The following is a 23,434-nucleotide window of genomic DNA, read 5'->3' as shown; positions in this document are numbered from 1 at the left end:
AGCTTAAAGGCAATTAGCGACTGCCCGTTAGCGACAATGACTTCTGGGAAAAAAAAAAAGAAAACGCGGAGGGTCCAGAGACGTGGAAGTAGGTCAGGAGTCGACCTCAAAAACTGAAGCGTAGAGACCACGTTTGAGCCTGTGGAGCATCGAATTAAAGGTTTAGGTTAAGAATGTTCCAGGGTGTTGCATTAAACTCATCTATCGCTATGGAAACGGACAGGCGACACCATCGGGCATATCAGATAATTGATTTTTTTTGTATTTGCATGTGATAAAATTGTAATGTAGACTTATATTTCTGACAAAGTTGAATGTAAAAATGTGGAGTGTGATGTTTTGTCAATTAAATAAAGTGTCTTGCCCAAGGACACGACAGCAGCGTTCATCTGTGGGAGCTGGAATCGCACCGCAAAAATCCGATTCCTCAAGAAATGATGCTTATGTTGCGAGCGGGATTCGAACCGGCAACCTTCGGGTCAGCAGACAAACACTTTACCAGCCGCTACTGTGTTTTTGTCACGTTTTCGTTGATGAAAATAAGAAAAGTCGCTGTTAAAATAAAGCAAAAAACTAAACTAAAGCCAGATCTGCGGAGAGGCGTCCCTGCTCACAATAAGAATACATGTTTTCCGAGGCAGTTTTGCGCCGTAAAAACACCAGGAAAGTTACTCAATGCTCCTTTAAACGATGTATTGTGAATAAAAAATATATAATCGACTTTTTAAATCAACTATCAGTTCAGATTAAGGCTCAAAGATTTGTTTTAACTTGGCGATTAGGTTCATAATGTATGTTTTAAAGGGCCTGAAGTTGTGTTTTTGTTTCATTCGCACATGTTTAACACAAGTTCTTCTCTCAAGCTCAAACTGAAAACACTCTGTTCCACCTTGTGATGTCATCGAGTGGTGATACAGGAAGTGCTCCGCTGTGTTTTTAAACTCCACACACCTTCATTTCTAGAATCATTTGGATCATTTCCGCTCTGGAATTGCCGCTTATCTCTACTGAACTAAAGGTAAAAGGTAGACGTTAACTTGTAAAACTACCACTTCATGACATCACAAGGTGGAACGGAGCATTTTGTAAACAGACGAATAATAAACATGCGTAAATGAAACAAAAAACACAACTCCGGGTCTGTTTTTGAGGCGGTAACAGCGTTAGAAAGTGACTTAAACCTCACAAAAGTCAATTTTGCGCAACATCGGAGCTTTAAGTGTGAGATAAAACTGAAATAGGTGATTCTACGGAGGTCCGCGGTTAGACGTGAAAGCTGCTTAACCACAACAGCAGAGAGGTGGAGCTACAGCCCATAAAGTCACAGTCCAGCTCTTTGCGGTCTCTTTTCCTCCTTGTTAAATCCAGCCGCTGCATTTCAAAGCCTGGCTCCGGCTCAGCGCTGGCTCACAGATGGATAATGGAGCAGTGTGTGCCGCTGTACTCCACGTCTAGACCTATTAAACACACTGTCACTACCAGCGCTGTCTGACCCCTAATGTTTCACTACGGCCGAGCCCTTTCCACTACAAATCTCATTAACATCGTCTCATCTCGTCTCTTCTCTCTGTATTTTTGTGCTCGTTTTGTATCGCGTCACGTTTTTTATATAACAATTTTCCACCTTAAAGTCTCTCAAAGAGCTTTTTTTTACATCAACACATTCATCTGAAGGGGGTTAAGTGTCTTGCTCAAGGACGCAACGACCGCGTTCATCTGTGTGGGCTGGAATCGCGCCGCCGACCTGTGAGTCAGCGAATCTGACCGCTCGACCGATGGGGCGTATGTCGAGAGCGGGATTTGAACCGTCGACCTTTGGGTCAGTGGGCGAAACTTCACCTCCTCTGTGACATGTAGGATGCCGAGTTACGGGTCAGATCTATGGAGAGGCAGGTTCTTTCACGGTAAGAAATGCAGGATTTTCGAGGTATTTTTTACAAATCTGTATTGGATTGATGAAAAACCCGCCTCTTCTCCCTGGTATTTAACACTAGCCCCGCCTCTTCTCCCTGGTATTTAACACTAGCCCCGCCTCTTCTCCCTGGTATTTAACACTAGCTCCGCCTCTTCTCCCTGACATTTAACACTAGCTCCGCCTCTTCTCCCTGACATTTAACACTAGATCCGCCTCTTCTCCCTGGTATTTAACACTAGACCCGCCTCTTCTGTCACTAAATGTAAACAAATGTCATGTAAAATAAATGTAACTACTTTCTAACTTGTTAAATAACGGTTTCTGTGATAAACTGACATTTTTAAAAGTGTGTATCTGGTCGGGACACACCTCCTCACAGACCTTCAGCTCTGCTTCAAATTCGGACTTTTACAGACTTTTAATTATTGGACAGTTTGTTGTTTTTCTTGCAGACTCACTTTTTCACACTTAGCTCCGTGTTTGGTGTCAAAATGTCGACGTAGATTGTACCGACTCCGTCCTTCATAAACACAAAAAAACATACAGGTTTTTCTCCTCAAAGCACAAACTTGTATTCACCTTCACTTTTCTTCCTCCAAACTTCCTTCCACGCCGACAATTTTCCTCTTCATGAACATTTTGTGATGATTATTTGCAAATATTTCTCAGTTCCACTTGCTGGGAAAATCTCATTAGTTTATTGTCAGTGCGAACATTAAAGCAGCAGAGACTTATTTTAAAATGACAGTCATACCTTTTAATTTATCTCCTCGCGGGCCACATAAAATGAGGTGGCGGGCCGCATTTGGCCCCCGGGCCTTGAGTTTGACACCTGTGTTTTAAAATGTTCAGATTTTCAGATCGGGTCAGGAGGTTTTCTTTCATCCTGTAGTGTCCGTGCGATGTTTTGTGTGTGACTGAATCTGTCCCTTCCCTCGTAGTTTCATGTCAGTACGAGTCCTCGTTGCTGATTGGACGACTGTTTTCCCACCTGCGTCTCACCTGTAGCCGCCATTTTGTCTCCGTGTCTCATTTCGCTGCCAGTCGCTCATTTGCGTCCAACTTAGACACTAGTTTAGCTCCGTTTATGTGTCTCTTGTTATTTTTTACAGCCCTACGTCACAATTGTTTCGCGACACTAAACTATTTTTACGCTAAACCTGTTATTTTTGTTGTTTTTTTAGTTTAGGTTTGGTGTTAGGTTCATTAAATTACGACTTTATTTTACCATTTTTCCATCTGTTTTTCCTAGGACGTAACAAAAAGACCAAACCGGTTCAACTTTCAAGACAAAACCGGGGTCGAATCCAACAAGTTTCCGCGTTTAATCGGTTTAAAATCCGGGTTTTCCGTGTTTACCTGCTCCACGCGGATCTCGTAGTCTCCGTTCAGCTTTTTCCCTCTGAAATATTTGGCCCTGAAACACAGAAAAAAAACACATTTGAGTCTTTACTTCAACACAGTGTTCACATGTACATTAAGAAACAGGTTTATGTAAAAGTGTAAGCGGGAAGTGCTGTCCAAACATCTCCGACAGACAAAACAAACCCAAAATATCTGGTGTTTATTTCACCGAAGGAGAGCTGAAGGTAGACTTAACAAAATAATGAGTCATATCTTCCAACAACAACTTTTGTGTGACTTTTTCTGATTTATTTCCAATCTGTTCTGATTAGGGCTGATTCGCGGTGGGTTTGAAGTTCGCACGAAGCACAAACGAAGAATCTAAAAACCTGCTCGTCGTGTTTAGACATGCCAATGCTAATGATACCGTGCAGATGTTAGCAACGAGGACACACTTAATTTGACAGATATGGTACGTTTAATTCGACTCGGGAGACTATTTTCAGGTCTGTGTCACGGCGCGGCGTGACGTTATTCAGGTTATAGACGGAGAACATCTTCAATTTGCCGTAAAAGTACTTCCCGATCAGTTGCGTCAGTTTCAGAGGATGTCGCGCAGGTCGTAAACCGGACTCACGTGCAACAAAAACAACAAACTCCAAAGCCGAACTCCTTTTCTCGGTGAATACAAACAGGTTTATGTGAAATACAAAGCCGAAAATGACGAAGCTGGACTGGGGATAAATAAGAAAACAGGCAGGGCTGTGTCAGGAGGCATGAGGGCCGACAAAAAGAGGTCTGAGTGCCGCATTTGGCCCCTGAGCCGTAGTTTTGACAACCCCAGTTTGGCAGCAGGGGGCACACTTGCGAGACTTCATGCTGGTCTCAAGAATCGTGAGTTTAATTCCCGACTATGACCGTCACAATAACGCATTTTAACTACAGAGAAATGTGGCGATAAACGATAATATTGAAATATCCTGAGCTTTGGGTGATGACGGAAAAGACAAGATGGCGGATAAAAGAGGCTGAAATGAGTTTTGTTCTGCAGGGTGAAAAGATGCTCCGTTAGAGAGAGCGTGATGAGCGTAAATCATTGGTTGAATACAGTCGTCCGTCGCTATATCGCGGTTCAACTTTCACGGTCTCGCTGTTTCGCGCATTGTGTTCTGTGTCCTGATTGGCTGTTGGACTGTAGACCATTGTGTCGTGCGTCCTGATTGGCTGTTGGACTGTAGACCATTGTCCATCAGTCTCCTCCGTGCCGTGTCTCCTGTCCAGTACAGAATGTGTTCAGACAAATTTACATAAACGTTGGATCGCAGTGTGACTCTGAAGTGCTGTACGTTTGCAATTTGTTTTCTCCCCGACAAAACCCACAATGTCGATGAAACGTTCTGCACCGACAAAGACGCCGACGAAGGTTTGAACTTTGAGAGAGTTTAAACGAGAGAGAAATGTGAGAAAATGTTAACGCCTGTGTGAGAAAAGTGTATAAAGTGTGTGGTGAGGAAAAAGAAAAAAGAAAGAAAGAAAAAGAAAGAAAGAAAGAAAGAAAGAGAAAAAAGAAAGAGAAAAAAGAAAGAAAAAGAAAGAGTAAAAAAAAAGAGAAAGAAAGAGAAAAAAGAAAAAAGAAAGAAAGAAAGAAAGAAAGAGAAAAAGAAAGAGAAAAAACAAAGAAAAAGAAAGAGAAAAAAGAAAGAACAAGAAAGCAGAAAAAGAAAGAAAGCGAAAAAAGAAATAAAGAAAAAAGAAAGACAGAAAAAGAAAGAGAAAAAGAAAAAGAAAGAAAATGAAAAAGAAGACAGAAAGAATACGAAAGAAAGAAAAAAGAAAGAAAGAAAAAGAAAAAAGAAAGAGAAAAAGGAAGAAGACGAAGGAAGAGTGTGTGAGAAAAGTGTATAAAGTGTGTGGTGAGGGGTTTTACAGACAAAAACATAGAGAATAATGTAAAAAATAAAGCAGATAGTTCACGGATTTCATTTATTGCGTGTTATTTTTAGAACGTGACCCCCGCGGTAAACCAGGAAATGTGGAAAAATATGGTACATTTCTTTGTAGCGTCTTGTGTCAAGAGCAAACAGTCCCAGAATGACTCAGATAAAACCTCGAGAGACAATGTCAAGGCAGGACATGTTGATATCTTTTGAGACTGTGTCCAAACCGTCGCGATCCAAAGTAAATCTGGACCTGACTTGTCACTGGGATTTACTGAAGTCTGGGCGACGTTTCACTCGAGCTGTGCAGATCTGACTAATATGTTTTGTCAGTGTTATTATCAGGGGCGAAGGACGTAAGCCGCAGGTGTTTGTGCAAAGATGAAGCTGCAACGAGATACGACAGAGACATGGAGAGGCCTTTTTGTTCAGACTTTGTGCTGAGAAATCCAACACAAAAATGGGTTCACTGTATTGAGAAATGAGACTATTGATTATATATTTTTGTTTATTTGCTCTGTCTGTTGTTCGATTTGTGTAAATGGAACAAAACCTTCAAGATACTCGTAAAAATTAAGTATGAAAAAAAAAAAAAGGGTCCAGCTGAGGCGGCTCTCCTTGGGGAGGTGTTCATGTCCCACGAGGAGGAGGCCCCCCGGGGAAGACCCAGGACACGCTGTCTCTCGGTGGGACCGGGAGCGCCTTGGGGTCCCACCGGAGGAGCTGGAAGACGTGTCTGGGGTGAGGGAAGTCTGGGATAAAACGTAGAAAATGGAGGGATGATTTTTGAGTAGTTTGAGCTGATTATGGGCGATAGTGGCTCAGTTGGTAGAGCGTTTGTCCACTGATCTGAAGGTTGGTGGTTAGAAGTCGCTCTGGAGTATAAGTCGCACCAGCCAAAAAATGCATTAAAAAAATAATAAATAAAAGCATAAAAATGAAGAAAAAAACATATAAGTCGCATCAGCCAAAAAATGCATAAAAAAAAAAAATGAAGAAAAATGAAGAAAAAAAACAAATAAGTCGCTCTGGAGTATAAGTCGCATCAGCCAAAAAATGTATAAAAAAAAAATGCATAAAAATGAAGAAAAAAACATATAAGTCGCATCAGCCAAAAAAAAAAAAAAAAAAAAAAAAAACATAAAAATGAAGGAAAAAAAAAAACATAAATAAGTCGCTCTGGAGTATAAGGCACACTAGCCAAAAAAATGCATAAAAATGAAGAAAAAAACCCCAAAACATATATAAGTCACTCTGGAGTATAAGTCGCATCAGCCAAAAAATGCATAAAAAAAAAGCATAAAAATAAAGAAAAAAAAAACATAAATAAGTCGCTCTGGAGTATAAGTCGCAAAATCCGAGACCAAAAACAGACATTTTTCTTTAAAGGCAAGTTATAAAAATAGTCGCATCTGTTTACAAGTCGCACCCCCGGACAAACTATGAAAAAAGTGCCACTTATAGTCTTGAAAATACAGTATATGTTAATAAAAAACCAAGTGTAAAATGGTGTTGTCGGGTCTGGTTTCCTGCCCTCTCACCTCACTGTGGAGCTCTACATTTCACAGTCTGTTCTTTGGCTCCAGGACGGATCTGTGGGCTGCAAAACGCTAAAGGCAACGTTTGAGTTTCTAGGGCAGAGAATTTGGGATTTCCTCTCCACCTCCGCACACCATCCCTCGTTTTCATTCAGAACTAAAACATAAAGCGTTGCTCTCCTCCCCCGTCCCTCAGATCTAGGATTTAGGATTGTCACTAAGGAGGCTCTGGCTGTTAACAATTGCCAGCTGTTCCACTTTCAACTGTCAGGTTTTTTTTATATCTGTGTAATTTTGTGAGTCGTGAATCTGAAAGAGACAAGCAGAGCCCCTGTCAGATTTGTGGATGAGTGTTTTGAGCTGTGTTCCTACTGGGATTATTGTCAAACTGCACAAAATAGTTACAAAATACAGACTAATGCTTCTTATTCAGTGATAATTACAAGCGGAAGTCCTGATTTTTACACATTTGGATAAGTTTTGTCTTATTTTATTGTTGATTTAAGGAAATAAATGCCGTTTTCCGTCTCAACTCTTGTATCTCTGGCTGGTATCGGGAATCGGTATCAGTATTGGAACTGAAAAAGCCTTAGCGCTGAACAATATGACCATTTTTAATTTTTATTTATTTATTTTATTGTTCATCTGCCAAACAATGTTCCAGTACAATGTAAAAGTAAATCTGATCAGCAAGACCTTCCTCTACGTCACACAGTCAATATTTCAACTATTTTTACAGGAGTTTACAATTGTATAATTATTGTATTATAGAAAAAATGGTATGGGAAATAAACAAAGCAAGGATGAAATATACAGTACTGAAAATAAAAGTATAACTAAATTACATAATAATAATTCAATAATAATTAATAATTAAACAAGAATAATATCAATAATCGTAGCCATATAAAATAAAAAATCATAAAATAATAATAAAAATAATAATAATAAACGTAAAAAGTAAAGTAAGTAAAAAAGTAAAAAGTTAAAAAAGTTAAAAAGTTAAAAAAGTAAAAATTAAAACAAAGTAAAACAAAAAGTAAAGAAAAGTAAAAAAGTAAAGTAACTAAAAAAGTTTTAAAAAGTTTTTTTTTTAAAAGTAAAAAGTACAACAAAGTAAAACAAAAAGTAAAAAAAATAATAATAATTTTAAAAGTAAAAAAGTAAAGTAAATTTTTTTTTTTTTAAGTTAAAAAAGTTTTTAAAAAGTAAAAATGTAAAAAAAATAAAACAAAGTAAAACAAAAAGGAAAAAAGTAAAAAAAAAAAGTCACACTGCGATCCAACGTTTATGTAAATTTGTCTGAACACATTCTGTACTGGACAGGAGACACGGCACGGAGGAGACTGATGGACAATGGTCTACAGTCCAACAGCCAATCAGGACGCAGGACACGATGGTCTACAGTCCAACAGCCAATCAGGACAAAGAACACAATGGTCTACAGTCCAACAGCCAATCAGGACAAAGAACACAATGGTCTACAGTCCAACAGCCAATCAGGACGCACGACACAATGGTCTACAGTCCAACAGCCAATCAGAACGCACGACACAATGGTCTACAGTCCAACAGCCAATCAGGACGCAGGACACAATGGTCTACAGTCCAACAGCCAATCAGGACGCAGAACACAATGGTCTACAGTCTTTTAGCCAATCAGGACCCTTACCGCTCTCTGGTAACCGGGTGAACACTGAACTTACACTTATTTTCTTCCCAGTGGAAACTCAAACCTTTCCCGTCCCGTCTTTCTCACACCCACCACATGAACCCGACGAGGCCGAAGTCCCTGAGAAAAAGCCGGTTCTGATCCTGAAACGCCGACGCCGAAGCGTACGACCGAGCGACGCCTCCCTCCAGGGTTTTGTGGCGTTTTCCTTTGTGCTATTTGTATCCAGAGGGTCTAATATGGAAGTGTTTACAAAAGACGTTTTCTATAATGGCCACATATTTGGACGTAGAGATTAAATTCCGCTCGTGTTGGTTTAAGTCGTGTTTTGTTCGCGGAGGGCGGCGGATTCCCAGTGACGGCGAGCAGCTCACGTCTCAGTGTATGGCCTGCAGTGGTAAAAGTAGGAAAAATACTGCAAAAAGTGCCGTATTTAAGTATTCAGTTTAAGTATCTGGACTTTACTTTACATATATTTTACTGTGGATTCTTTTTACTTTTACTTCAGTACATTTGAGAGCAGTATCTGTACTTTCTACTCCACTACGTTTCTGAACAGGACTGAAAAGTAAAAGTATTTTTTATTATCGTATTATTGTCTGAAGGTTTATTTTAACGTGTTCATAATTTGAGCAAAACAATTAATAAATAAATAAAATCAGCTGGAAAAAATAGTCGATTCTGTTGAAAAAAATTCTGCAGAAATATTCATCAAAATTAGTTTATTACAACTCACAGTCGGCGTGAAATACTTTTACTTTTTACTCTTTAAGTGCATTTTTAAGCAGGTACTTCAATATTTTTACTTAAGTAGATTTTTCAAATGATACTTTTACTTAATTTTTTACCTCTGTATCTGTACCTTTACTTAAATTGTTTTTTTCATGTTTCATACTTTTACTTTAGTATTTTTAGCGTCAGTATCTGTACTTACTACTACTTAAGTAACAAAATCAAGTACTTCCTCCACCACTAATGACCCGCACATGTAGTTCGCTGTAGTTGTAGTTGCACTTGTAGTTGTAGCTGTAGTTGTAGCTGTAGTTGTAGTTGTAGCTGTAGTTGTAGTTGTAGTTGTAGCTGTAGTTGTAGCTGTAGTTGTAGCTGCAGTTGTAGTTGTAGCTGTAGTTGTAGCTGTAGCTGTAGTTGTAGTTGTAGCTGTAGTTGTAGCTGTAGTTGTAGTTGTAGCTGTAGCTGTAGTTGTAGCTGTAGTTGTAGTTGTAGCTGTAGTTGTAGCTGTAGTTGTAGCTGTAGCTGTAGTTGTAGTTGTAGCTGTAGTTGTAGCTGTAGTTGTAGCTGCAGTTGTAGTTGTAGCTGTAGTTGTAGCTGTAGTTGTAGTTGTAGTTGTAGCTGTAGTTGTAGTTGTAGCTGTAGTTGTAGTTGCAGTTGTAGCTGCAGTTGTAGTTGTAGCTGTAGTTGTAGCTGTAGTTGTAGCTGTAGCTGTAGTTGTAGCTGTAGTTGTAGTTGTAGCTGTAGTTGCAGTTGTAGCTGTAGTTGTAGTTGTAGCTGTAGTTGTAGCTGTAGTTGTAGTTGTAGTTGTAGCTGTAGTTGTAGTTGTAGCTGTAGTTGTAGTTGTAGTTGTAGTTGTAGTTGCCTTGGGCAGCCTGACAGAACATGTGGCAGCTGTTCTGTGCACAGAGCTGTATTATAAAGTATCTGTGTATCTGACCCCAGCTGCACCTGAACACGCCTCCAGCAGGGGGCGCCATTCAGAAACAACTATTTATACAGAAAAAAAAAATCTATGAAACAATTTATTTATAGAAAAAAACGACTAAACTGAGAGACTTTATATATAAATCACTCTCTCATTTCACTGTTGTCACCTCCATTTTCTCCTCTTATCACAGGAGCAGGAGTCACACCAGGGACTCCCAGACTTCCCTCACCCCGGACACTTCCTCCAGCTCCTCTGTTGGGCCCCAAGGCGTTCCCAGGCCAGTGTGTCCTGGAGCACCTCCCCAGGGAGGCGTCCAGGGAGTCCCACATAAACTCTTAAAGTAGATAAAATGAGGAGGGGGAGGGAAGAAAGGGGGGGAGGGGAGAGGAGGAGGAGGAGGAGGAGGAGGAGGAGGAGGAGGAGGAGGAGGAGGAGGAGAAGGAGAAAGAGGGGAGGAGAGAAAGGAAGAAGAGGAGAGTAAAGGATTGGAACAGGGGTGAGTAGGGGGATAGGAGGAGAAGAGAGAAGAGGAGGAAGGGGAGAGAAAGAGGGAGAGGAGATGGAGAATGAAGGAAGAGGGGGAGGGAAGAAAGGGGGGAGAAGGAGAGAGAAGAGGAAGGAGGGGGAAGAAGGGGAGGAGAGAAAGAAGGAGGAGAACTGGAAGAGAGGGGGGGAGTATGGAGAGGAGAGGAAGGAGCAGCACGAAGAGGGAAGGGGAGGAGGGAAAGGAGGAAGGGATTGGAATGGGGGAGTAGGGGGGAGAGGACAAGGGTAGGAGAGAGGAGAGGAGGAAGGGGAGAGAAGGAGAGAGGAGAGGAGGAAGGGGAGAGAAGGAGGGAGAGGAGCTAGAGGAAGAGGGAGGGAAGAGGGGAGGAGGGAGAGGAGGAAAGGATTGGAAGGGGGAAGAGAAGGGGGGAGGAGAGGAGGGGGAAGAGAAGAAATGGGGGGTGGGGAGGAGAGGGAGAAGGAGGAGGAAGAGAGAGGAGGGGGAGAAGGGGAGGATGGCGAGAAGGAGGTAAAGTGGAAGAGGGGGAGCAGGATGGGAAGAAGAGAGGAGGGAGAGAAAGGGAGGAGAGTGGCGAAAGGGGGGGTAGGGTGGGGAGGAGAGGAATGAGCAGGAGGAAGAGAGAGGAGGGGGAGGAGCAGGAGGAGAGAGGAGGATTGGAAGGGTGAGGAGGATGGGGAAGAGAGAAAAGGAGGGAGAGAAGGGGGAGAAAAGGAGTAGGGATAGAGAGGAAGAAGAGAAGAGAGGAGGATTGGAAGGGGGAGGAGGACAGTGATGAGAGGAGGAGAGGGAAGAGGAGGAAAGGAGGGACAACAGAGGAGTAGATGAGGAGGAGGTGCAGCTGGTGGTGGGGTCGCTCCTCGGGCCTCTCCTCGTGTCTTTGTGAGGGAGTCATTGCTGGAGGCCAAGGCTGTCAGGACAGAGCGGCGTTTCCACGGAGACCACAGGCGCCCGCGAGGAACGGCGAGGAGCGAGGAGCGAGGAGGGAGGAGCGAGGAGCGTCCCGTGAACTCCTCCCCACAAACACTCACACTGTACGGGGCAGAGGTGCATTCTGGGACTTCAGCTGAGACTGTGTGAAATCTTTACTCGGAAAATGAAACGGGGACTTTTCTGGGGGAGGGTCTGACACCTGCTCGTTTCCACGGAGACGTTTGTGCTTTGACTGGAATGTTCCGCAGTGTAGACTTAAATTTGTTTTCAGATGTTCATTTACACCTCCCCCTGACACAAACCAAAGTGTGCAGAGGGTTTGAGGTGTTTTGTCTCATTTCAGTTCTAGTGCAGAGAGTTTTTAAACATGAGATCATAAGTTCAAAGGTCAAAGGTCAAAGTTCAAAGGTCGTAGTCCCTTATAAATAGATTTATACAGTGTATCTGCTTTTTCATAAAGTCTGAAACACAGATCGACTTTTGGCAGCAGGACTCACTACGACAGAGGAGCAGGGGGAGGAGGAGGACAAGAGAGGAGGAGAGAGGAGGAGAGGAGGAGAAGGGCAGGAGGGGAGGAGAGAGAGGAGGGGGAAAAGGGGAGGAGGAGGAGCGAGAGGGAAGAAGGGGAGGAGAGGAGGGTGAGAAGAGGAGAGGAGGAGTAGGGAGAAAGGAGGAGAAGAGGGAGAGAAGGGGAGAGTAGGAGGAGGACAAGAGAGGAGGGGAAGAGGAGGAAGGCAAGGAGAGGAAGGCAGGAGGGGAGGAGAGAGAGGAGGACAGAGGAGGCAGAGGAGTAAGGGGAGAGGAGGAGGAGGAGGAGGAAGGGGAGGAAGGGGAGGGGGGAGGAAGGAGAAAAGAGGAGATGAGGAGTAGGGAGAAAGGAGGAGAAGAGGGAGAAAAGGGGAGAAGAGGAGGAGGGGGGAGAAGAGGAAGATAGGAGGGGAAGAGGGAGAGAAGGGGAGGCAGGATGGGAGGAGGAAGAGGAGGAAAGAGGAGGACGAGAGGGAAGAGGAGGAGCAGGGGCAGGAGTAGAGGGAGAGGAGGAGAAGGGTGGGAAAAGGAGGATGGAGAGAAGGGGAGGAGGAGAAGCGAGAAGAAAGAGAATGAGGAGAGAAGGAGTAGGGAGAAAGAAGGTAAAGAGGGAGAGAAGGGGAGGAGGAAGAGGGAGAGGAGGAAGAGAATAGGAGAGGCGGATGGAGAGAAGGGGAGAGGAGGGAGAGAAGAGGGGAGGAGTAAAGAGAAAGGAGGGGAAAAGGGAGAGAAAAGGAGAGGAGGAATGGGGTAAAGCAGGGAAGTAGGGAGAGGAGGAGGAGGAGGTAAGAGTAGGATTGGAATTGGAAGGGGGGTGTGGAGAAGGAGCAGGAGGAGGGAGACGGGAAGGAGGATTGGAAGGGAGTTGGGGAAGAGAGGAAGGACGAGGAGCAGGAGATGGAAGAGGAGGAGGAGGAGAGGAGAGAGAGACAGGGAGGAGAGGAGGGGAGAAGGGAGAGGACAAAGAGGAGAGAGGAGGGAGGAGGATGGGGAAGAGAAGGAAGAGGAGGAGAGGAGCAGGAGGAGTGTCAGCTACAACCTCTTTAGTGTTTCAGATGTTTTGCTTCAGCTGAAAAGGTCAAAGATCATCACAACGACAAGATTAAAAAATGCAGCTTCATCGTCTGCAGATCAGGAAACGTTTGAAACACGGACGTTTCCAGAGCGGCAGACAAATATTTGGTGTTTTTACAGGAGGAACAGGCCTTAAAGGGATTGTCCCATTGAGACGTGTTACTGCGGAACACTCACCTTTAAATGTGTTTAACGTCCTCGGGTTAAAACGGAGCAGCCTGGACCCCCGTGGTCTGTGTCGCCGGGCGGATTAACAGGCCCACTGTTAAGATCTGCTTATTTCAATAGATTCTTTTTATTTTCAGATTTTTTTCGACTGCTCATTAGCGCCTCACAGTGGTCAGGTGATGTTACTGCGACGTGTTCAGCTCATTTAAACAGGATTCGGCGCCGTTTTCCGACAGGTGGAGCGGAGGAGACGCCAGGGCCAATCCGGAGCCAGGCTGTTTGTTCGAAGGTAACGCCCCTTTCTGCTTAGCAACGCTGTCAATCAAACCGGTTGCAAACGCCAGCTCTTCCACTGGGAACGCCTTGGGGTCTCACCGGAGGAGCTGGAGGACGTGTCTGGGGTGAGGGAAGTCTGGGAGTCCCGGTTTAGACTGCTGACCCCGTGACCCCGTGACCCCGTCCCGGATAAGAGGAAGAAAAGGGATGGATGATTTTTCGACACAGCAAACGATGGTTAATTTGAAGATTTGAATATAAAATAGTACACGTTGCATAATTCCACATATCTTACTTCATATATTTGATGTTTTCTGTGTGTATATAAAATGTAGAAAGTAGTAAAAAAAAATAAAATAAAATAAAAAAATTAATAAATAAATAATAATAAAAATAAAATAAAATAAAAACTTTGCATGAGAGGGTGTGTATAGAATATATTTTTCTTATATTATCTTGTTTTAATTTATTATTATTATTATTATTATTATTATTATTATTATTATTATTATTTTATTTATTTATTTTTTTTATTTATTTATTTTTTTCCACAACTTGTACAACTTTTTTTCTAGACCCACTTCTGTCAGTTCTTAAACATTTATTTGCTTTTGTTTGTTTGTTTTATCAATAACTACATTGATAAACCCGCTGAGCTGATTCTGTTGTGCAACTTTCACTGAATTAGAAAACACTAAAACATAATGGGACATTGCCATCTGCTGGTCAAAGAGTGTCAATGCAATAAAGACAAACAGGGATCTGTGCAGAGTTCAGGTGCAGCGCCCACATGTGGCCACACACAGGCACTGCAGGAACAACTACTACAACTACTTAGTTGCTTAAGTAGGACTAGAAATACTGCAGCAAAAACAAAATAAATTATTAAAAAGTAAAAGTATCACATGAAAAATCTTCTCAAGTATCACATGAAAAATATACTAAAGTAAAAATATTAAAGTACATGTTTAAATATGTACTTAAAGAGTAAAAAGTAAAAGTATTTTGGACAGATTTTGAGGTCTACACAGTAAATGTTCAAGTATTAAATTAACACTTAAAGAGTAAAATTTCACTCTATTTCCGAGTGTATCTGGTCCTTATCTGTACAGAGTAATATTTACTCTAGCTTCAGAGTAAAAATATTCAGGGTCAATTTTAAACTTTGACCCTGAACAGTTTTCAGAATTTTACTCTAGTGGATTATTTACTCCACACAGACTCAATTGTGCTAAAAGTTCATTGTTTACTCTGCAGTGCTGAAAATGACACTTATCAGAGTGATTTTAATAACACGGACAACACTATAGAGTAAAAATGACTCTTTATAAGGGTCAAATTTAATCATCATAAATAATAATAATAATAATAATAATAAATCAAAAATAAATAATACAAAATGAATAATCACAAATAATAATAAATAATAAATGTAATCATCATAAATAATAATAATAATAATAATAATAATAAATCAAAAATAAATAATACAAAATGAATAATCACAAATAATAATAAATAATAAATGTAATCATCATAAATAATAATAATAATAATAATAATAATAATTTAAAAAAATCAAAATAAATAATACAAAATGAATAATCACAAATCATAATAAATAATACATTTAATCATCATAAATAATAATAAAGATTCAAATATAATGATTTGGATAAAGATTTGTGCAGAATTTTGCTCAACAGAAACGACTGAATACATTTTTTTTCCCTAGTTGTTTTTCTTTGTTATGTTAAAAATTAAACTCTCAGCCTTTTCAGCAGGTCTCAAACTAAAACAAAAATACTTTTACTTTTCAGTCCAGTTCATAAATGTAGTGGAGTAGAAAGTACAGACACTGCTCTCAAATGTAGTGAAGTAAAAGTAAAAAGTACACACTGTAAAATGTACTTCAGTAAAGCACAGATACCTAAAAGTACAGTACTTTACTACCATTTTTACTTCATTATGTTCCAGCAAACAGGGCTATTTATGGAGAAAATCTAATATTCTAGATTACACTGACGAGATTAACAAACCCACACTGATTATATAATGTGTTACGTTTGTGTGCGTTCAAAATATAACAAACACACACTTACAAAACACTCACAAGAGAATAAATGGTCAAATTTAAATAAACTGCAGGAGTTTGTGGGTGAATCTGAGCCGTTTTAAGCAGCAGAACAATAACAGATTGTCTTATTTCGTGCTTATTCTCGTCGGATTCTGAGAAGTAGCTGATCTCCGCTGACGGAAAGAGCTCGGTTCAGTTTGACGTCAGCGGATTTTAGAAAAGTGAAGCAGAAAGACAAACGACACAACGGGTTTATATTCAGGATGTAACAACGATCATCAAGAGCGAAGTAAAAACCCCAGGAATCAAATTATCAAAAAATATTTAGCAGTAGTTTAGTTATTTCACTTTTTTTCCCTTTTCTACACAATTTACTATGTCTTACTTCATATATTCGATGTCTTACTTCATATAATCGATGTCTTACTTCATATATTCGATGTCTTACTTCATATATTCGATGTCTTACTTCATATATTCGATGTCTTACTTCATATAGTCGATGTCTTACTTCATATAGTCGATGTCTTACTTCATATATTCGATGTCTTACTTCATATATTCGATGTCTTACTTCATATATTCGATGTCTTACTTCATATATTCGATGTCTTACTTCATATAATCGATGTCTTACTTCATATAATCGATGTCTTACTTCATATATTCGATGTCTTACTTCATATATTCGATGTCTTACTTCATACATTCGATGTCTTACTTCATATAATCGATGTCTTACTTCATATATTCGATGTCTTACTTCATATATTCGATGTCTTCTGTGTGTATTTAAAACGTAGAAAGTAGTAAAAATAAAGAAGTAACTAAAATTTACCTATGACGTAACAATAAAAGAAAATTACAAGATCCGATGACTCCATTTATATAAACAGTCTATAATATAATGGGCTCTCACTGTAAATAATAACAAAAATGAGGTACTTTTTAAATCTTAAAGGAACAGTACACGATTTTGTTTTTTTCCATAAACATGACCTAGATTTGAGACGCTTCATTCTCCTGTTTATTTGCTGCAGCTCAGGCCTTTTAATGAGACTCTAGATCACATATGTCAAACTCAAGGCCCGGGGGCCAAATGCGGCCCGCCACGTCATTTTATGTGGCCCACGAGAAGGTTAATTAAGGCTTGACTGTCATTTTAAATATAAGTCTATAATGTGTGCACTGACAATAAATTAATGAGATTTGAAGTGAGGAAGGAAGAGGAAAAATTGTTGGCGTGGAAGGAAGTTTCAAGAAAGACGCTAAAGGTGAATACAAGTTTGTGCTTTAAGGAGAAAATCTGTGTTTTTTGTGTTATGAGGCGCGGTCGGTACAATCTACGTCGACATTTTGACACCAAACACGGAGCTAAGTATGAAAAAGTTAGTCTGTGAGAAAAACAACAAATTGTCCAATAATTAAAAGGCTAAAAAAGTCTGTTTTTGAAGCAGAGCTGAAGGTTCTGACCAGATACACACTTTTAAAAATGTCAGTTTATCAGGAAATACAGTTACACAGATACGTAATATTTGCAACTTGAATAAATAATAAATACAGAAACAGTTATTTAACAAGTTTAAAAGTAGTGACATTTATTTTACATGACATTTGTTTACATTTAGTGACATTTATCCTGCCGCACAGTCACATCTGGCTCTTGATGGCGGCCATTTTGCTGATGTGGCCCTCGGTGAAAATGAGTTTGACGCCCCTGTTCTAGATGGAAAAACTGGTGTCCTGGGACGGCCCTGCTCCGTGTCAGTGCCGTAAAGTAGTATCAGTACTATCGTTTATCGCAGTATTTCTCTGTATCGTGTTGAGAATATTACGTTTTCTACTAAGGAAACGTGACAAAGGAGTTTAGCCACAGATTAAATTAAACTTGGCCCAAATACAGAACCGTTAAACTATGCAATAATTTAAAAAATGCATATACAACTAATAAGTGATGTAAAAATTATATTGTTTACCTCTGTCTCTGTTATAACGTTTTAACAAGATATATTTTGTTAAAGTTATGTAATACTAGCTACAATTGGGGAAAAAAAACAAAAAAACAAAACACCTATAATGTTATATTTGTACTGATTTCAAAGGGAAACATTAATTCCTCACTTTATTCAATCTAAACAGAAATAAACGGCTGAAATGACGATGGCATCTTAACTTTTCCTCAATTAAATAATAAAGAATTAAAAATAAAACTGTAATTATTTCAGCGATGTAACGTCAGCGCAAACATCAGTTGAAGTGCGCTCCGTAGGTGTAGGACTGTCCCATTCCGGCACGAAGGCGACTACAGTACTTGAATGGTACTTTGAAGGGTACTTTGATTTGAAGGGTACTTTGAAGGGTACTTTGATTTGAACTGTACTTTGAAGGGTACTTTGAACTGTACTTTGAAGTGTACCTTGAAGAGTACTTTGAACGGTACTTTGATTTGAACTGTACTTTGAAGGGTACTTTGAACTGTACTTTGAAGTGTACCTTGAAGAGTACTTTGAAGGGTACTTTGAACGGTACTTTGATTTGAACTGTACTTTTAAGGGTACTTTGAACGGTACTTTAAACATGTGGAGAAGCTGGAAGTAGGAGACAGACTCAAAAAAGTCCCATTAGACAAAATTTATTAGCGTTGTAGTGCCCCGTGGACAAAAAAATAATACAGATTTACAAAAAATGAACTGTGCTCAACAAAACTAAGCAACAGAACTTAAACGGCTAAGGAGAAAATCCACATGTGTCCTGGATACACTGAAGTCTCTCTAACTAAAGTGTTTAACAAAATAACTACAAACACTTAAAACATTGAAACAAAATACAGAAGACATTGACACAAAGAAATAAACAAACTTAAACCAGTTTGATTTTGTTTTGTATTGGAAAATTATTGAAAATTAACAAATATGTGAACAAACCAAATTATAATAAAAAAGGAACAAAGGCCCACTTTGTCACAGAACAGTACTTTGAACGGTACTTTGAACAATACCTTGAAGATTACTTTGAAGAGTACGTTGAACGGTACTTTGAACAGTACTTTGAAGAGTCCTTTGAATGTTACTTTGAAGAGTACTTTGAACGGTACTTTGAACAGTACTTTGAAGAGTCCTTTGAATGTTACTTTGAAGAGTACTTTGAACGGTACTTTAAAGAGTACTTTGAAGAATACTTTGAAGAGTACTTTGAACGGTACTTTGAAGAGTATTTTGAAGAGTACTTTGAAGAGTACCTTGAACAGTACTTTGAAGGGTACTTTGAAGAGTACTTTAAAGAATACTTTGAAGAGTAGATATCTGTGTAGTTCCTCAGTCGTCCAGGTGTGATCCATAGCAAACAACAAGGGTACTTTGAATGGTACTTTGAAGAGTACTTTGAAGAGTAGATATCTGTGTAATCTCTCAGTCTTCCAGGTGTGATCCATACCAAACAACGAAGTTAAATCTGTCAACTGGATGAATCTTGTAGGAGTGAAGACGTTTCTCTGCTCGTCCAAGTCGCTTCTTCAGTTCTGGTCAGATTACTGCTGGACACTGCCTTTAAGTCTGTCTGAAGAGAGGGGCTAACCACTCTGAAACTGTAAACAGCTTTTGTCACCAGTTTCAGATGAGACTACCCTGTTCAGCCCTTAACGACCCTGCTATTGCTCTGCTCATTGTTCTTGGTCTGAGGGTGGAGTTGTAGATGGGGGAGAGATTCTGTCTCAGGCTCCATTTCTGTTTACGGAAGGATTCTCTTTCCTAACAAAAATATCTTCTTTAACTCTCCTCTCAAACCATTTCTTTTCTCTGGCTCAGATCTGAACTTCACTCTCTTCAAAGGAGTGGTTAGTGTCTTTAAGATGGAGATGCACGGAGGACTGGGGTCCAGAGGAACTCTCCCGACGGTGTTGGTTCTTCCTCTTATGGAGCAGATGTTTAGTTTCTCCAGTGTGACGCTCACTGTCTCTTCGCTGAATGGAGTAGACACATTACTTTGTTTGTGACTCGGGGTTTTGTCCTTAGGGTGAACCAGTTTTTGCCTTAAAGTGTTTGTGGGTTTGAAAAACACAGGAATCTCATACTGTCTGAAGATTCTCTCAGGTTTTTCAGACACACCCGCAGTGTAAGGGATGGTAACTCCTCTCCTTCTAGGTTCAGATTCCCTGTTGTCCTGTTTTTTATCTCTTAGATCTATTGAAGGCCCATTTTGGATCTCCACAAGCAGAGAGGGCTTTCTCCACATGGTGCTCCTCCTTTACTTTTCCCTCTCTGTTTGTTTTCTTCAGAGAATGTGTAAGAGAGTACTTCAAAGAGTATTTTAAAGAGTACTTTAAAGAGTACTTTGAACAGTACTTTGAACGGTGCATTTGACGAATTAGGACACAGCCTTATTCTTTCGGGGGACTTCAGTATAGTCGTGTTACGTGGTTGTTTTGCAGATTTAGTTGCTCATTTTCTGTTTTTGTGTGAACGGTTTATGTTATTTTCTTAAATTATTTTGCGTCCAACCAAAGTCGTGTTTTAAATACATTTGTCTGGTAAAAAAAAACATTTATTTATGCACGTCTGCCTCATACGTTGACCACACTGAGTCAGCTTAGTTTAGAGTTTAAAAACACAGCAGAGCACTTCCTGTATCACCACATGATGACATCACAAGGTGGAACAGAGCGTTTTCAGTTTGAGAGAAGAACTCATCTTAAATCTGCAGGTTTGTTTGTGTTAAACTTGTGTGAATGAAACAAAAAAACACAACTCCAGGTCTGTTTGTGACGAGGAAACGGCGTAATACGGGCTCTTTAAGCTGTGATCTCGCCGTCGCCCCCTGCAGACAAACGCCGCCGGCCGTTTCACAATGATTCCTACTAATTGAACGCATAAATCCAGAGTTTACTAATGCCTCTGTACGGACCATTTACCACCAGCTATTGTCAAGGCAACAGCTAAATAACAGTTCACAAAAGGCCACAGTGCTACATTGATCCAAAAGTCAATTCTGGCAACCCCGAAGCTCTGTCTCTATCTAAAAAAATCCAATCTCTAAAGTGTTATTAATAATCTCTGAAACGTGTCGGATCGCACAAACGCCATCGATGTTTCTCTCACGCCACGTTCAAAGCCCGCCGCGACGGCAGGATGTACTGAAGCGGAGAAAACCTCGGAGATATCATAAAACAAAGAGGGGGGAACTTAAATATAAATGCAAATTTCAAATAACGTGCGGAGTTTGCCGTCACGGTAATGCTAACGGCAACTAGCGTGCTAACGGTGCACTTCCTGATTATCGGACAAAAAGAAAACAGCTTCAAGTCCCCCGTCTTTGGTTTGCGATATCTCCAAGGTGTTTTCTTTTTGTCCGATAATCAGGAAGTGCACCGTTGGCGTGCTAGTTGTCGTTAGCATTCGAGTTCACCCTCTTTGGTTTATGATAACAACAACTAGCGTGCTAACAGTGCGTTTCCTGATTAGTGGACAAAAAGAAAACAGCTTGGAGATAGCGTTCAAGTTTCCCCCTCTTTGGTTTATGATATCTCCGAGGTGTTCTCTTAGTGTCCGATAATCAGGAAGTGCATTGTTAGCATGCTAGTTCTTGTTAGCATTAAAGTTTTCCTGTTAGCATGCTAACAGTGCACTTCCTGATTACTGAACAAAAAGAAAACACCTCGGAGATATCATAAATCAAAGAGCGGGAACTTGAATAGGAACGCAATTTCAAATACTATGCGGAGTTTGACGTCACAGTAATGCTAACAACAACTAGCATGCTAACAGTGCACTTCCTGATTATAGTACACAAAGAAAACACCTTGGAGCTATCAAAAATCAAAGAGAAGTAACTTGAATATGAACACAATTTCAAATACTGAGCGGCGTTTGGCGTCACAGTAATGCTAACAACAACTCGCATGCTAACAGTGGAATTCCTGATTATCGGACGCAAAGAAAACACCTTGGAGATATCAAAATCAAAGAGGGGTAACTTGAATATGAACAATTTCAAATACTATGCGGAGTTTGACATCACAGTAATGCTAACCACAACTAGCATGCTAACAGTGCACTTCCTAAATATCAGACAAAAAGTGAACGGTATCAACATACGAAAACAGATCTTACAAATTCAATAAAACACGTAAACGCGCCCACTCACCATTCTGTGTGCTGATCGTCGATGACCAGGAGGATTTTGGGTTTGCGTATGACGGGTTTGGCGGGCTGGGCGCCTCCCGTAGACCCTCCTTCGCCCGTGACGCTGGCGGCAGCGGCGGCAGACTTGGCGTGCGCGGCGGCGGCGACATTTTGAGCCATCTGCGCGCTCTTTACCACGCTAGAGAAAGAGCTGAGGAAACTGCCCGGGTTTGGCGAGGGCGCCTGCGGGGGCGGCGTGCCGATGGAGCCGGGCGGGTTGCGTCTCTCTGTGGCGGGGGAGGCGGGGGAGGAGGTGGAGGAGCCCGGCGGAGTGGGTCTCTGGAGGTCCATCATGTAGCCGTTCGGGAGGTTAGCCACGAAGCTGCTGTCGGACAAACGGCGGCGAAGGTAGTTCATGATGAGCGCTGGTGCGGAGAGGTAAGGGTTAAACCTGGAGCGAGAGAAAACATTTGTACATTAGTAGCCTGCATTTGACCCATTTTTCAATTTAAAGCAACACCGTGCGACTTATACTCAGATGTGACTTATATGTGGCTTCATGTAGCAGAGTAAATATAAATGTGTTACGTTAGCGTTAGCATTAGCATTAGCGTGCTGTACTGCTATTCAGCCTGTTGTTCTCTATTTTACTGTTTATTATAACTTGCCATTAAAGATAAAATGTCTGTTCTTGGTCTCAGATTTTGTAGATTAATTTCCATAAAAAATGCGACTTATACTCCAGAGCGACTTACATATGTTTTTTTCTCTTCATTATTATGCATTTTTTGGCTGGTGCGACTTATACTCCAGAGCGACTTATATATATATATATATATATATATATATATATATATTTTTTTTTTTTCATTTTATGCATTTTTTTTTGGCTGGTGCGACTTATATATATTTTTTTCTTAATTTTTATGCATTTTTTTGGCTGGTGCGACTTATATATATTTTTTTTCTTAATTTTTATGCATTTTTTTTGGCTGGTGTGACTTATACTCCAGAGCGACTTATATATGGGTTTTTTTATTCATTGTTATGCATTTTTTTGGCGAATGCGACTTATACTCCAGAGCAACTTATATATATATTTTTTCATTTTATGCATATTTTGGCTGGTACTCCGACTTATACTCCGGAAAAAAAATAAAAAAAATCTATCTTACACATTTTTCCCAAATTATTACGTCATAAATAACAACATACTGAAATGTTAGCATGAGGCCGGTTTGGGTCAGATCATGAACCAGACTCTGAACTCTCCTCGTTCTGTACAGATCAGCAGAAACTCGCACACAGTCGTGTTTGTTTTAGTTTGTCACATAGAATCAGACGCTCGGAGCCAGTCCAGCAGCTCATTCAGGCCAAAACTGCCCACTCCTGTCATCGCCCATTTGTAAACGACGAGAAAATGTTGTGGGTAATGAGTGTACACACATTAGAATAACTCCAGAAACTATTCCATACTGACTTTCCTATTTAAAAGCAAAAAAAAAAAAAAAAAGCTAGCCTCCGAAAGCTAAAGATCAAGCAATATGACAGTAATGATAGCACTTTATTTTATGTCGGCGTATGAGTATTAGCAAAAGTAACGAATCAATTTGGTAAATCTAGAGCAGTACATCCCTAATAGATCATGAAATATCAGTAGTTATAAGTCTGTCAATCCATATACCACAGGG

At 40.4% G+C, this 23,434-nt stretch overlaps 1 protein-coding gene across 1 annotated transcript in view; it reads right to left on the bottom strand.

The window, feature by feature from the left end:
• LOC117379552 (synapsin-3-like) overlaps window positions 1-23,434 on the bottom strand; it is a 181,484-nt gene that overhangs the window by 144,796 nt on the left and 13,254 nt on the right. The window contains 4 exon segments of the mRNA XM_055225586.1: window positions 3,275-3,332; window positions 21,766-21,832; window positions 21,835-21,850; window positions 21,912-22,194. Of these exon segments, the coding sequence (XP_055081561.1) occupies window positions 3,275-3,332; window positions 21,766-21,832; window positions 21,835-21,850; window positions 21,912-22,160 (390 nt within the window). The 5' untranslated portion in view covers window positions 22,161-22,194.

The sequence above is a fragment of the Periophthalmus magnuspinnatus genome, chromosome 12 (genome assembly GCF_009829125.3).
Source record: "Periophthalmus magnuspinnatus isolate fPerMag1 chromosome 12, fPerMag1.2.pri, whole genome shotgun sequence".
Taxonomy (NCBI): Eukaryota; Metazoa; Chordata; class Actinopteri; order Gobiiformes; family Gobiidae; genus Periophthalmus; species Periophthalmus magnuspinnatus.
This window is presented reverse-complemented; position numbering and strand designations above follow the sequence as displayed.